At 44.4% G+C, this 14,728-nt stretch overlaps 1 protein-coding gene across 5 annotated transcripts in view; it reads left to right on the top strand.

Annotated features, from left to right (window-relative positions):
- The window catches only part of STAU2 (staufen double-stranded RNA binding protein 2), a 205,886-nt gene that overhangs the window by 67,057 nt on the left and 124,101 nt on the right, over window positions 1-14,728 (top strand). For all 5 annotated transcript variants that reach the window (XM_054167443.1, XM_054167444.1, XM_054167446.1 and 2 more), the window contains exons 6-8: window positions 1,400-1,559; window positions 8,150-8,257; window positions 13,283-13,495. In XM_054167443.1, coding sequence (XP_054023418.1) covers window positions 1,400-1,559; window positions 8,150-8,257; window positions 13,283-13,495 — 481 coding nt within the window. The remainder of the gene's footprint in view (window positions 1-1,399; window positions 1,560-8,149; window positions 8,258-13,282; window positions 13,496-14,728) is intronic.

Below are 14,728 nucleotides of genomic sequence, written 5' to 3'. Positions count from 1 at the left end.
GGGTGCGTTCAAAGGAGTGTGTCCAGCAGATCCAGGGAAGTTCTCCTCCCCCTCTACTCTGCCCTGGTGACACCTCACCTGGAATATTGCATCCAGTTCTGGGCTACCCAGTTCAGGAGAGACAGGGATCTGCTGGAGAGAGTCCAGCAGAGGGCTACAAGGATGCTGAAGGGACTGCAGTAATGCCTGATGAGAAGAAGCTGAGAGCTCTGGGGATGGAGAAGGTTGAGAGGGGATTTAATAAATGTTTATCTGAGAGTTGGGGGTCAAGAGGGAGGGGACAGGCTCTGCTCAGTTGCACCCTGGGACAGGACAAAGGGCAATGCATAGAAGCTACAGCACAGGAGGTTCCAGCTCAACATGAGGAGGAACTTCTTCACTGAGGGTCACAGAGCCCTGGAGCAGGCTGCCCAGAGAGGTTGTGGAGTCTCCTTCTCTGGAGACTTTCAAGACCCATCTGGATGTGTTCTGTGAAACCTGTAATGGATTCTATGGTCCTGCTCTGGCAGGGGGGTTGGACTCACTGATCTTTGGAGGTCCCTTCCAACCCCTAACATCCTGTGAGCCTGTGAATATGGGGTGGGTTGCTACTTTAATAAGTGAAGATAGAGAAGTAGAATTGATGACCTGAATAAAGATACTGCTTTCTTTGAGAAATAATAGCTGTGTCAATTCATAGGAAAACATTTCATTTTCTGCTTGATATTTATTTTGGTGTCTTCCAGACATACTTGGGTAAACTGTGCCATTGTGTTTGGAAACTCTTCTGTAGGAAGGAAAAGTGGAAAACAATGTGGTGGTGATTGATACTTTTCTTTCAGTGCCCAGAAAATGCTTGGCTATTATGGTGCTGGAAGAGACCTTCTCCCTACTCTCTGTTATGCTTTTGGAAGAGAACTCCTTATCTGCTACAACAATTTCAATACTTAACTTTGAAAATGGGATAAAAGTACATTGTCCAGCTCCCTCACACTTTTAGCTGTCCCTAGGAGCTGAACTGTGGCATCAGGTTTCAGATGAGAGATCTCACAATCCCTCTTTCTCTATGCCACTTTCCTGGGGGACAGGAGCTGTCTCCTAGGTATGGCTTCCACTAAAGTTTTTGGTTCTCCTTAGAATTAGTCTTAAGATTCAAATCAAGAAGAGTGGAGCTGTGCTGTTGGGCTTGAAGTATAGTAGAGCACTGCAGAGCCCTGCAATTGTGGTTGAAGAGCTGATTGGCACATAGGAGCTGCCGTCAGACTTACTGATGGCCTTGCTGAGGAACAGTCCATGAGTTTGAGTGCTTGGTCTTACTCAGAAAAGATAGTGTTTTATCCTTAGCTATTGCTCTATATTAAATAATATTGATGGTTAAAATTCTTACATTGCTGTGTTTTTTTTCATCACTTCTTTCCAGGTATCACTGCCCAGTGCCTAAAATATTCTATGTCCAATTAACTGTTGGCAACAGTGAGTTTTTTGGTGAAGGAAAGACTCGTCAAGCTGCTAGACATAATGCTGCAATGAAGGCCCTTCAAGCTCTCCAGAATGAGCCTATTCCAGAAAAATTACCTCAGGTTTGTCTTTCAGAAAACTGTTCCTAACCTTCATGTTGAGGTGCCACACTGGACAATTCAATTGCCAATTTTTCTCTCTTTTAATCTTTGTATTAGCCTCACTGAGAAGTAACACTCACAAACCCTTAGGGTTATTTCTTTGTAATAACACCCTTAATGTGAAACTGGGCTTAAGTAATAAAACCAAGTAGCCATTGTAAAGGTGGGGTGATTAAGTGAATAATAAAATACAAATAAATAATTTAGGTGATACCAAAAGTGGAGAAAATGTTCATTTAATCATTAGCATAGCATAGCACAGAAGAGCATAGAATAGAATAGACCAGGTTGGAGGAGACCTTCAAGATCATCATGTCCAACCCATCAACCAATCCAAGCCACCTAAACAACTAACCCATGGCACCAAGCACCCCATCAAGTCTCCTCCTGAACACCTCCAATGATGGCGACCCCACCACCTCCCCAGGCAGCCCATTCCAATGGGCAATCACTCTCTCTGTATAGAACTTTTTTCCTAACATCCAACCTAAACCTCCCCTGGCACAGCTTGAGACTGTGTCCTCTTGTTCTGGTGCTGGCTGCCTGGGAGAAGAGACCAACATCTGCCTGTCTACAACGTCCCTTCAGGTTGTTGTAGAGAGCAATAAGGTCACCCCTGAGTCTCCTCTTCTCCAGGATAAGCAACCCCAGCTCCCTCAGCCTCTCCTCACAGGGCTGTGCTCCAAGCCCCTCACCAACTTCGTTGCCCTTCTCCAGACTCGTTCCAGCAAGTCAACATCCTTCCTAAACTGAGGAGCCCAGAACTGGACACAGTACTCAATATGTGGCCTAACCAGTGCAGTGTACAGGGGGAGAATGACCTCCCTGCTCCTGCTGGCCACACTGTGCCTGATGCAGGCCAGGATGCCATTGACCCTCTTGGCTGCCGGGCACACTGCAGGCTCATGTTCAGCCTACCATTGACCAGCACCCCCAGGTCTCTCCCTGCCTGGCTGCTCTCAGCCACTCTGACCCCAGCCTGTAGCTCTGCATGGGGTTGTTGTGGCCAATGTGTAGAACCTGTCACTTGGATGTGTTCAATCTCCTGCCCTTGGACTCTGCCCATCTGTCCAGCCTGGCAAGGTCCCTCTGCAGACCCTCTCTACCCTCCAGCAGATCAACTCCTGCCCCCAGCTTGGTGTCATCTGCAAATTTACTGATGATGGACTCAATGCCCTCATCCAGATCATCAATAAAGATGTTAAAGAGCATGGGGCCCAGCATTGATCCCTGGGGGACACCACTGGTGCCTGGCTGCCAGCTGGATGTGGCACCATTAATCTTAAACGTGTGTTGCCCATCCACAAGAAGGGTTGGATGGAGGAACCTGAAAACTCCAGGCCTGTCAGCCTGACCTCAGTGCCAGGGAAAATGATGGAGCAGATCATCTTGGGGGCAGTCACCGTGCACCTGAAGGATGGGACCTGGGGGTACTGGTTGACAGCAGCTGAACATGAGCCAGCAGTGTGCCCAGGTGGCCAAGAAGGCCAATGGCATCCTGGCCTGTATCAAGAGTAGTGTGGCCAGTAGGAGCAGGGAAGTCATTCTGCCCTGTGCTCAGCACTGGTTAAGCCACACCTTGAGCCTTGTGTCCAGTTCTGGGCCCCTCAGTTTGGGAAAGATGTTGAGTTGCTGGAAGGTGTCCAGAGAAGGGCAACAAAGCTGGGGAGAGGCCTTGAGCACAAGGCCTATGAGGAGAGGCTGAGGGAGCTGGGGTTGCTTAGCCTGGAGGAGACTCAGGGGTGACCTTCTTGGTCTCTTCAACTCCCTGAAGGGAGGTTGTAGCCAGGTGGGGGTTGGTCTCTTCTCCCAGGCAACCAGCACCAGACCAAGAGGACACAGTCTCAAGCTGTGCCAGGGGAGATTTAGGCTGGAGGTGAGGAGAAAGTTCTTCCCAAGCAAGAGAGATTGGCCACTGGAATGTGCTGCCCAGGGAGGTGGTGGAGTCACCATCCCTGGAGGTGTTCAAGAGGGGATTGGATGTGGCACTTGGTGCCACGGTTTAGTAGTCATGAGGTGTTGGGTGACAGGTTGGACTTGATGTTTGAGGTTTCTTCCAACGTTATTGATTCTATGATTGTGCCATGCATGTGATCTTTACAGCTGAAATTACTTGTCCCCAGTGTACCTGAAAATCTGTCAGAGCTCACTGACAGCTCCTCATCACGTCTGGTAGTTTTAGGCTTCTAGGCACTTAGTACCTTTTTGATAGCTAGCTTTCTGCCTGCTGTGTCTGTAAGTAGTTTATATTGCTACTTACAAATGAGTATGTTGTGTCATGGTTTGAAAAATCCCTCAGTCTTTGCCAAGTGAAATTGACAAAGACAATGGAATTGCCCAGTCAAATAAGCCAAGATGAATGCACAAGGAGGCAGTCATTTTTATTTTCTGATGACACCTCTTGAACTCTTGCATGCACGAAACATTATTAACAGTACCTTCAGTGTCTTGGGTGGTGATTTTTTTTTGGAAGAAATTTTCTGTATTCAAATCTTTGTTCTTCCTGCCTCACCCTGGATCTATGTCCCCCTTTTGATCCAAAGACTTACTCTTTTGTTTTGTTACTTTATTTTTCTGTATCGTGAAATTACCTTCAAAACCACTTACTAAAATAAATATTTTTTTTAAATCAAGAAAACTAATAGAAAAGAATATGTAAATTCTTAGGAGAAATCCCTGTTTTCTCATTAATTCCCTTCTTTTCTTCTTTGATTTTTCTTTTGATATTGGTTGATAGTGAATGCTTAGCACTAACCTGAGTGGGAATACTATTGAAACAGATTTTTGACAATTCTGTTCAGTAGTGTATTTCATCCATACCTCCAAGGTACCCATTCATCAGAGTGGAAATTAAACCACTAAGTACATAGGATACTAAGTAGCAGTCTGAAGTAATTAATGTAAGTAGCGTGGGTATGTGCCTGGTTTAGGCTCTTGAGTTTTCATAGTGTGCATATGGAATTTACCTAGCAAAAGTAGTAAAATCTTTAATTAACATCCTTGCCTAATTCAGTTCCGGTGTTTCCAGTATAAGAGGGACATGGAAGTGCTGGAGCAGGTCCAGGGGAAGCCATGAAGATGATCAGAGGGCTGGAGCACCTTCCCTATGGGGACAGAGACTTGGGGCTGTTGAGCCTGGAGAAGGTTCTAGGGAGAATTTAGAGTAGCCTTCCATCTCCTGAAGGGGGCTAAAGAAAGCTGGGGAGGGACTTTTTACAAGGGCTTGTAGAGAATGGCTGAGAGGCAATGGCTTTGAGGTGGAAGAAGGCAGATTTAGACTGGAGATTAGGAAGAAATTCTTTAGAGTGAGGGTGGTGAGACACTGCAACAGGTTGCCAAGGGAGGTCCTGGATGCCCGTGCCCTGAAGGTGTTCAAGGCCAGGTTGGATGAGTCCTTGAGTAACCTGGTCTAGTGGAAGGTGTTCCTGCCCACAATGGTGAGGTTGGAACTAGATGATCTTTAAGGTCCCTTCCAAGATTTTATGAATCTATGAATCTGGAAGGCTGACCAAAAAGCCACAGGGAGGAACTTGACACTGAGACACTGCAGAAACATGAGGTTCTATAAACCGTCAAAATTACTTAAATCTACAAATCTGTACAGGGAGATTTTTTTTATATCTTATCTGTTATATTCAGCAAAACAATACCAATCAGGCAGAAAATGAAGCTAAATGAATCTAGAAGAAATACCTTGCAAATTATCTTTGAAACGGGGAACAATCAGTGGTGCAATTTACATAAAATAATATGGAGTCCACTGGACTGTCACCAAGCCTCTGAGTCAAGAACATTTAGGTTTTCTAGCTGTTTCCTGGCTGGACCAGGTATGTATTCTCATGTAGAAATTAATGTTTAACATTTCTTGATTAATACAAAAACATCAGTTTAGAAAATCCTCAACTGCCTTTACAGTTTTAACTCCCTGCATTTTTTTCCACCAAAGGCAGCTGAGAGCCTAACCATGAGTTGGGGCAATCAGAGGCTCGAAGGCTTACACCTCAGTACTGAGCAATAAAGTTTCATGCCTTAGTCATATGAGTTCTGTAAGGAAGATAAAGTATGTTAACAAGTGTCTTGGGTCATTCCACAGCTGACACTTTAACTGTAAGGCCTTTCTGAGCCTCCTGTCTCTAGGCAGCAGAGGTGCTTTGGCAGGCACACAATGGCTCTTTGACAAGGCAGGTTCACATTCCTCTGTAACCCTGCCCTGTTTGCTGATCGCTTCTCGTTTCTGCTCATCTTATGCTCTTCTGCCTGCCTGCACAATGAGGAGTTAAGTTGGCAGTGTTCCTTTGCAGCAGTTCAGTGCCAATTGAGGATTTCTATCCTTAATTCAGTTTTGGAAAATTAGGGTATTTTGAAATTAAAGAGTAATAAATTAGAAGGTTGCTTTAAAGAAGCAGTTTATGAAGACCAAAAGGTAAACCCCTATATTTACATGGATCCCACTGCAGTGGAATTCACTGAGTTACTACTGGGACACAGGTCTAGATTGGTACCAGCAGGGATGTCCTTGCTCCTCTCTCTGCTTTCCTTGGAAACACAGTGGCAGTGGTGGGGGAAGAAAGACTCTCAATCTAGTCATGTACTTGAGGTCAGCAAGACTCCAGTGTGTACTGGCTGTGATCCAGACATGTTTTTTGAGGAATGGTACATCAATTACCATCCATGGCTCACCCAAACAGGTCAGTTCTGAAGGCAGCATAGTTTTACTGAGCTAGACCAAGTCCCATGGTGAGGGACACCTTCCACTAGACCAGGTTGCTCAAGGCCTCATCCAGCCTGGCATTGAACATCTGCAGGGAGGGGGCATCCATGACCTCCCTGGGCAACCTGTTGCAGTGTCTCACCACCCTCACTGCAAAGAATTTCTTCCAAATCACCAGTCTAAATCTATCCTCCTCAAGCTTCAATCCATTGCCCCTTATCCTATGACTACAAGCCTTTGTCCAAAGTCCCTCCCCAGCTTTCTTTAGCCCCCTTCAGGAGATGAAAGGCTACTCTTAAGGTCTCCCTGGAGCCTTCTTTTCTCCAAGCTGATTGTCAGCGTCCTTTACAAAACACAAATGTAACTGAATCCAACACTGAGTAAGATTCTCACAAAGGTTTTTTTAAAGATCAGTAGCATCCCACTCTTTATGTCTGATGCTCTTTGTATCTTCAAAATAGTTTTACTTTTAAAATAGTGTCTTTTAAGCACTGCTCAGTTGATTTTTCTCAGTGAACCTATTCAAATGCTTTGCCAATGTAATGAATACTTTCTGAATGATTTCAAGATTACTTTACATTTCATTATATGAGGTCTTATATAGTTTCATTCTAACTGCCCTGGTTACTGCTTTGCACTGCATCCTGTTTTTTTTCCGCAGGTTCTGTAAATTTTATGGATTTTAGTTTTGTCTGTAGCTCCAGATCAATGCCAGGGATGTAAATTGCTTTTTCAGACTCAAAATTTTGTAACCATTTCATGAGACGAAAAAGTGCTCCCAGTCTGCATGCTGTAGCTGACTGCTGGAGTTTTGGATGAGTTTCACAGTTAACTTGAAGAACCTAATGCCTTTTTAATGTCATTTTATAACTTGGGTATTTTCAGTTTGCAGCTATGCTGAAGGCTGAAGTTTTAGATCAAACTTTTGTTATGTAAGATGGGAACTCTGCAGGAGTCCACCTAATTCAGCACAAATTTCTTTGATGTTTACCTCCACTAATAAAAAATTAGGAGCCTGGCCAAAGTAACAGGGCTGTTGACAGACCCCAGTTTGAAAGTTTCAGAGCTTTGCTGTTTGAAAAGCAGCTGAAAGTGAAACCTCAGAGAACTAAGGAAGATGTGGCCTGGGAGACAAACACCAAAAGGTAGTGGTTGCAGAAGCTGATAACTCTCTGATTGATCCCTGTGCTGGTGGTTGTCTGAGAAAAAAGACTTACCAAAAAATGTAAAACAAAGCTGAATTTTAGCCAGAATAATGTTTGCATGTGCCTTTTGTTGTTTTCTCTCTTAGCCTCTTTAGTTGTTACGTTCCTGTGGATAAATAAATTATGGTCTGTGTTGAGCAAGCTGCTTTCTGCCACTACCTTTGCACACTGATTCTAACTTCCAGAGGCAGGTCAATGGGAGAGGCCTGCTGAGGACACCTGAAACCTGGTGACCCAGGCAAAGTGTGGGAGTGGCTGACTCAATTTCTTCTGAAGGAAGTAGTTTTCTGTGCTTTCCAAGAAGTACAGGAGAATTCTTCCTTGCTTGGAAGGGGCGCCCACAAAAAGATGCAGAAACCGGCCAAAGGATCTGCTTGAGCCTCCTCTGACAAAGGAAGTGTGTATTTTGCCATCTACCATCAATCTATTAATTCATGTGTGTCTTCTCTTTTATTATGAAGCCTCAGTGCAGTGTATGTGGCTTCACAGTCAGTGGCTGTCTGATAACGGTGTACTGAGATGGGTGTACAAACGCTGATTTACAGGAGTACTCCAAAGTCTTTGAGGAATCAGTGGAGAAGCATATTTTTTGTTTTCTAAACATTGTAATGTGATTATGTATTCTTCATTTTCAGAATGGAGAAGCAGGAAAAGAATCAGAAGAAGATAAAGATGCAAACAAGTCTGAGATCAGTGTAGTGTTCGAAATTGCTCTGAAACGCAATATCCCTGTCACTTTTGAGGTACGTCTTACCTGTTACCTGTTTGCTAAGAAAGTATTGAAGTGCCACTAAAGCTTATCAGTTCAGTGTTAAATTAGATGTTCTTTCATAAGGATTAAGACAAAAGATAGAATAGAATAGAATAGAATAGAATAGAATAGAATAGAATAGAATAGAATAGAATAAAATAGAATAGAATAGAGTAGAATAGAATAGCATAGCATAGCATAGCATAGCATAGCATAGAATAGACCAGGTTGGAAGAGACCTTCAAGATCATCGTGTCCAACTCATCAACCAATCCAACACCACCTAAACAACTAACCCATGGCACCAAGCACCCTATCAAGACTCCTCCTGAATACCTCCCATGACGGTGACTCTACCACCTCCCCAGGCAGCCCATTCCAATGGGCAATCACTCCCTCTGTATAGAACTTCTTCCTAACATCCAGCCTAAATTATATTTGGTTGCAAACAAGTGGATGGCAGGGAGACGGGTCAGTCACCTTCTGTGTAATGCTGTCGGATTAGGATCAGTAGCCACACTCAATATATTTTGAAATAATCTTCAAAACAGTCAGCCAGAGTCTTTGCTTTAACTGTAGGCATTCACCCACTACAAAAAGTTCCCACTGAGACCCTTCACATCTAGTGTGCCAAGCATCTTTTTATCTTCCACAGTTTGACACATCTGTCTCTGCTTAAGCTTTCATGATTGGTTGTTTTTCTTTCTCATTTCATATGGTTTTATTTAGGGACCTGCTTCTGACACCTTGGTTTACCTTAGGTAATACTGAAGGTTTGGACTAGCTGCAATGCTATCAATGAACTGAGCTCAAGAGAACAAGTTACAGTGACAGGAAGATTTTTCTGATGAGAAAGTTTTTATGCAAACTAGTTGTAAAAGTCTGACGTTGCAGTAGGAACTAACAGACTTTCCAGATGGTTTGTTTGCTTTTGGTGGTGGTTCTTGTTGGTTTGGGGTTCTTTTAATGCAGTAAATGCTGAACTCCTGAAGGTGATTTTTTCCCCTGCTTTTTTGTTTTACGTTTAAACTGAGTGTATATGAAGTACATGGGCAGTGCCTGTACTGGTGATGGTTATTTTGTCCAGTGTTTTTATTTGAAGTAGAGGCACATGTTTGCACGTCTGAAAAAATCTAATTCTGCTCTTCTCTAGTTTCAAACCATTGTCCCTTGTCCAATCACTCCAGAGTTTTGGAAACAGTCCCTCTGCAGCCCCCTTCAGGCACTGGGTGGCTGCTCTGAGGTCTTCCTGGAGCCTTCTTTTCTCCAGCAGCCCCCTCAGCCTGTCCTCATAGCAGAGGTGGTCTGGCTCTCTGATTATCTTCATAGCCCTCCCCTGGACCCACTCCATCATGTCCATGTCTTTCCTGTGTTGAGGGCTCCAGAGCTGGTTGGACTCAATGATCTTAAAGGTCTTTTTCAGCCAAAATAATTCCGTGATTCTAAACCTTTTTTCCCTAAATTCTCAGATTTGAATCCCTAACTTGATCTAGATCCCATCTGAATCCTATTCCACTGACAACACAGGCTGGTGGGTTTTTCTGGTTCTGTTTTTATTTGCACACTAGCAAAGGCAATTACTTATCTCGTGTCACATTCTTACAAGTTTAAAAGATGAAATACGCATCAGAATATGTTACTTTTGTATTAAGAAATGTTTTTTCATGTACTTGAAAAAACAACCTGATTTTGTATTAGCATTCTGTTTCATATATATGTGTGCACTTTTATATAGAGTAGAATTAACCAGGAAGAGACGTTTGAGATCATCAAGCCCATCCTATCATCCAACACCATCTGATCAACTAAACCATGGTACCACATGCCCCATCCAGTCTCTTCCTAAACACCTCCAGGGATGGTGACTCCCCCACCTCCCTGGGCAGCACATTCCAGTGGCCAGTCTCTCTTTCTATGAAGAACTTCTTCCTAACATCCAGCCTAAACCTCCCCTGGCACAGCTTGAGACTGTGTCCTCTTGTTCTGGTGCTGGTTGCCTGGGAGAAGAGACCAACCCCCACCTGGCTACAGCCTCCCTTCAGGGAGTTGTAGACAGCCATAAGGTCTCCCCTGAGTCTTCTCTTCTTCAGGCTAAGCAGTGCCAGGTCCCTCACAGGGCTGTTCTCCAGAGCCCTCCCCAGCTTTGTTGGCCTTCTCTGGACACCTTCCAGCAACTCAACATCTCTCTTGAACTAAGGGGCCCAGAGCTGGACGCAGAACTCAAGGTGTGGCTTAACCAGTGCCGAGTACAGGGTACAATGACTTCCCTGCTCCTGCTGGCCACGCTGTTCCTGATGCAGGCCAGGATGCCACTGGCCTTCTTGGTCACCTGGGCACACTGCTGGCTCATGTTCAGCTGCTGTCAACCAGTACCCCCAGGTCCCTTTCTGCCTGGCTGCTCTCCAGCCACTCTGACCCCAGCCTGTAGCACTGCATGGGGTTGCTGTGACCAATGTGCAGAATATATCTATATTAAAAAACTTTCATAAAACTGATATTTTAGGAACTCAGCAATTTCCCTTCTTAAGAAAATGATTTTGTCCTTTTTCGTCTGGTTGGTGTAGACATTCCTGTAGATTTTATTAATACTTTATGTTGCATATAAGTAGAAACATCTATATAATGTATTAATAAGACCACAAAAAGATTAAGGCCCTTAGCAAGGTTAATGTAGTCATATTTTACAGCTAGTCTGCATAGCAGTGGGCAAGGATGGATTAAGAAACAACTTCACAAAAGAGTGGGATGCACTGCGGAGCCAAGAAGTGGCCAACAGGAGCAGGGAAGAGATGGTGCCCCTGTACTCAGCACTGGGGAGGCTGCATCTGAAGTATAGTGTGCAGTGTTGGGCACCACAGTACAAGAAAGACAGTGGTGAGGTGGTTGAGTTGGTACAGAGAAGGGCAACAAAGTTGGCGAGAGGTTTGGAGAGCAGGTCTCATGGCAGAGGCTGAGTGATCTGGGATTGTTTAGCCTGAAGAAGAGGAGGCTGAGACATCATTGCTCTCTACAGCTACCTGAAAGGAGGTTGGAGCAAGGCCAGTGCTGGCCTCTTCTCCCTAGTACCTAATGATAGGACAAGAGGTCATGGCCTCAAGCTGCACCAGGGAGGCTGGACATTAGGAACAATTTCTTTGCTGCAAGAGTGGTCAGGGATTGGAACAGGCTGCCCAGGGAGGTGGTGGAGTCCACATCCCTGGAGGCGTTCAAGAAATTAATAGATGTGGCACTCTGGGACATGGTCTAGTGGTCATGGAGGTCTTGGGTAGGAGGTTGGACTTGATGATTTTGGAGGTCTTTCCCAGCCTTAAATGATTCTCTGATTCCAAGCTGTTGAGCACTGAAGGGAAGCCTGGCGCCAGGCCTGTCCCAGCTCTGGTGCAGGCCCTGCAGCTTCTGGTGGCTCAGCGTGGATCAGTGTCCCTGAAGCACTTACTCTCTACTCTCGGGGTGTACTAGTGGCCAGCTCTCAGGGAAGATGGGAAAATACTTCTGAAATGATGACCTGGAATTTTAGAATGCAAACATTCCTGGGCTGCAAAAGAAAAACGTTCTCTTGTTCTGGAAAATGTGGACAAAGTTGTCTGTCAGCTCTCAGGTTGTGTGTTTTTATTGGTGTATGCTGTGATAGTTGTATTTGCTGGTGCCACAAAGGAGAGCTTAAACAAGAAATACAAGCCCAAGGAGACCTCATTACAGTCTAACAACAAAACTAAATAATGCAAGGGACATGACCTTGATAAAAAGAACTGTAATAGAAAACATGTTATAATAATATTGAAGTTGAGGAGTTGAGGGTTTCTGCCCAGTAAAAATCCTGTTATTACACTAAGAAGGCCCTAGCACCTTCACCTGAGTTCTGTCACACTCAAGGCATTGCACTCCTTCAGCAAATGGCTTGCTGTCACTGAACCTACTGAAGAAATAGCTGTTTGCATTGGTTTTGAAGGTAACACAGAGAGGCCTGCCAGGTCCCTATCCACATATTATATGGATGTTTCCCTCATGAAACACAGTAGTGGAGCCTTTTCCCAGATGAGGTCTCTGATTCCTGGTTCATGTTGAAATTCATGAAAGATGCTTACATGAGGACATGGCTACCTTAGCACTTGCAGTGCTGTGATTGTTTGGTGAATGCAGCAGGTCTAGGGAGGTTCTCCTTCCCCTCTACTCTGCCCTAGTGAGACTACACCTGCATTACTGTGTCCAGTTTTGGGCTTTCCAGTTAAAGAGAGACAGAGATTTGGTGGGAAGAGTCTAACAGAGATCTACAAGGATGATTAGGGGACTTGAACATCTCTCCCATGAAGAAAGACTGAGAGCCCTGGGGCTGTTTAGTCTGGAGAAGAGACAGCTGATAGGGGATCTGATCAATGGCTATAAATATCTGAGGGGTGGGTGTTAAGATGAAGGTGCCAGGCTCTTTTTGGTGGTGCCCAGGGATAGGACAAGGAACAACAGCTGGAACCCAGGAAGTTCCACCTCAACATGAGGGGAAACTATTTTTGTGTTGAGTGTGGCAGAGCCCTGTAGCAGGCTGCCCAGAGAGGTTGTGGAGTCTCCTTCTCTAGAGACTTTCAAAACCCACCTGGATGCGTTCCCGCATGACCTGCCCTGGGTGATCCTGCTTTGGCAGGGGGGGTTGGGTTCGATCTCAGGAGGTCTCTTCCAACTCTTAACATTCTGTGATTCTGTGCATTTAAATTTCTTTACCATGTGAAGCACTTTGTAAGGGAAATAACTACTGGCCTGTTTAAATGTGCATTGCTGTTATATATGGATAGTTCTGAAAATACAGGTCTGCCCTATTTGCTGTGAAACACTGAACGTGATGGTTGAGTTTGCTTTGTCTAACAAACCTTCATTTGCTGTCCTCAAACGTGGTGCAGTCACTGAACTTGTCCAGATTATATGGAAACCCATCTAATGTCTTCAATAGCAGGAAAGCTGCATGAATAGTAAGTACTTTGCAGAGAGACTGTAGGTGATTTGACTCTATCTTACTTATTCTTGAAAGGTGATTAAAGAAAGCGGACCTCCTCACATGAAGAGCTTTGTTACACGAGTCACAGTAGGAGAATTCATTGCAGAAGGAGAAGGCAACAGCAAGAAACTCTCTAAGAAGCGTGCTGCAATGGCTGTCCTACAAGAACTTAAGAAACTTCCTCCTCTTCCTGTTATTGAAAAGCCAAAACCTTACTTTAAAAAACGTCCAAAAACAATATTGAAGGTAGGTGTCCACCTTTGGCAGAATTAAGAATGTATGCTCAGAATATAATAAATTTACTCAGATTGAAAATTAGCAAAGGCTTGCCTGTCATTTTCTCTCACAATGTCAGCTTGCTTACCTGTGCGAGTGTTGTGCCTGTTCTGTTGTAAATTCTGAGAGTGCTGTGAAATTCTCAAATAGAATGGCTTAGAAGGTGCTCAGCTTAAGAACTGAGCTCACATCACTGAGTCCTTCAGGGGTCCAGTTCAAGTCTAGTAGAGGATCAGTCCCTCCAAGCAGCTCTCTACAGCCATGAGAATTTTTAGCATCATCTCCTCTGAGATGCCCTACTAAGAATATGTGGTGTTTCTCTCACTGGTCTTTTCACTCTCCCCAGTTTGAAGAGGATGAGAGGTGTACAAAGTAGTAGAGGGAATACATGGGGAAATAGTGCACAGTCCAGCTTCCTCCCCTCATGGAGCTTGATTTAGGAGTTTTGTGGCTTCAGCTTCAATCTGATTTTTTAATGATTTGAAAGAAGGCCTAGAATGGGTTGCTATCTCAGCCTAGAATGTCACTTGTGAAGTGCCAGTGCTTTGGAGAGTGCAAAACTGGGTTTGGAAAATGTACAAAGGGTTCACTTCATCATCTTCCTCTTTCCATTTGCCTTCAAAACAGAATGAATTATTTTTTCACCCCCTCCCCCAGGACAATTAAGATCACAGTATCACAGTATAACTAAGGTTGGAAGAGACCTCAAGGAAAAGATACTCATCTCCTAATGAAATTCTGGGGATCTAATTCTCAAAAAATTCTAGGAAGAATGGAAGTTAAAAAGCGCTTTCCTGGGAAACTGCTAGCATTAATACAGCCTGAAAGCTGCCAGACCTGCAAAGGCTGCTGCCTCTGGCTATCTCATTTTCTCAGGGAAGGTGCTAAAGGTATAGTAATGCAAAAATCTCTTCTATTACCATGTACTGTTGAATATTACAACCTTAAACTGAGCTATCTAAAGTTGGCCATGTTAGAAGAAGATGTTTATAGAGCAGCCCCAACTCTGGCAGCCTGTCCACATAGGAGAGGGCTGGAGCACCTTCCCTATGGGGACAGGCTTGCTAGAGTTGGGGCTTTTCAACCTGGAGAAGAGAAGGTTCTGGGGAGAATATATACATAGAATACATAGAATAAACCAGGTTGGAAGAGACCTTCAAGATCATCGCATCCAACCCATCAACCAATCAAACACCACCCAAA

The sequence above is a fragment of the Dryobates pubescens genome, chromosome 14 (assembly GCF_014839835.1).
Source record: "Dryobates pubescens isolate bDryPub1 chromosome 14, bDryPub1.pri, whole genome shotgun sequence".
In the NCBI taxonomy this organism is placed as follows: Eukaryota; Metazoa; Chordata; class Aves; order Piciformes; family Picidae; genus Dryobates; species Dryobates pubescens.
The sequence above is the reverse complement of the archived record's forward strand: the minus strand, read 5'-3'. Positions and strand labels throughout refer to the sequence as shown.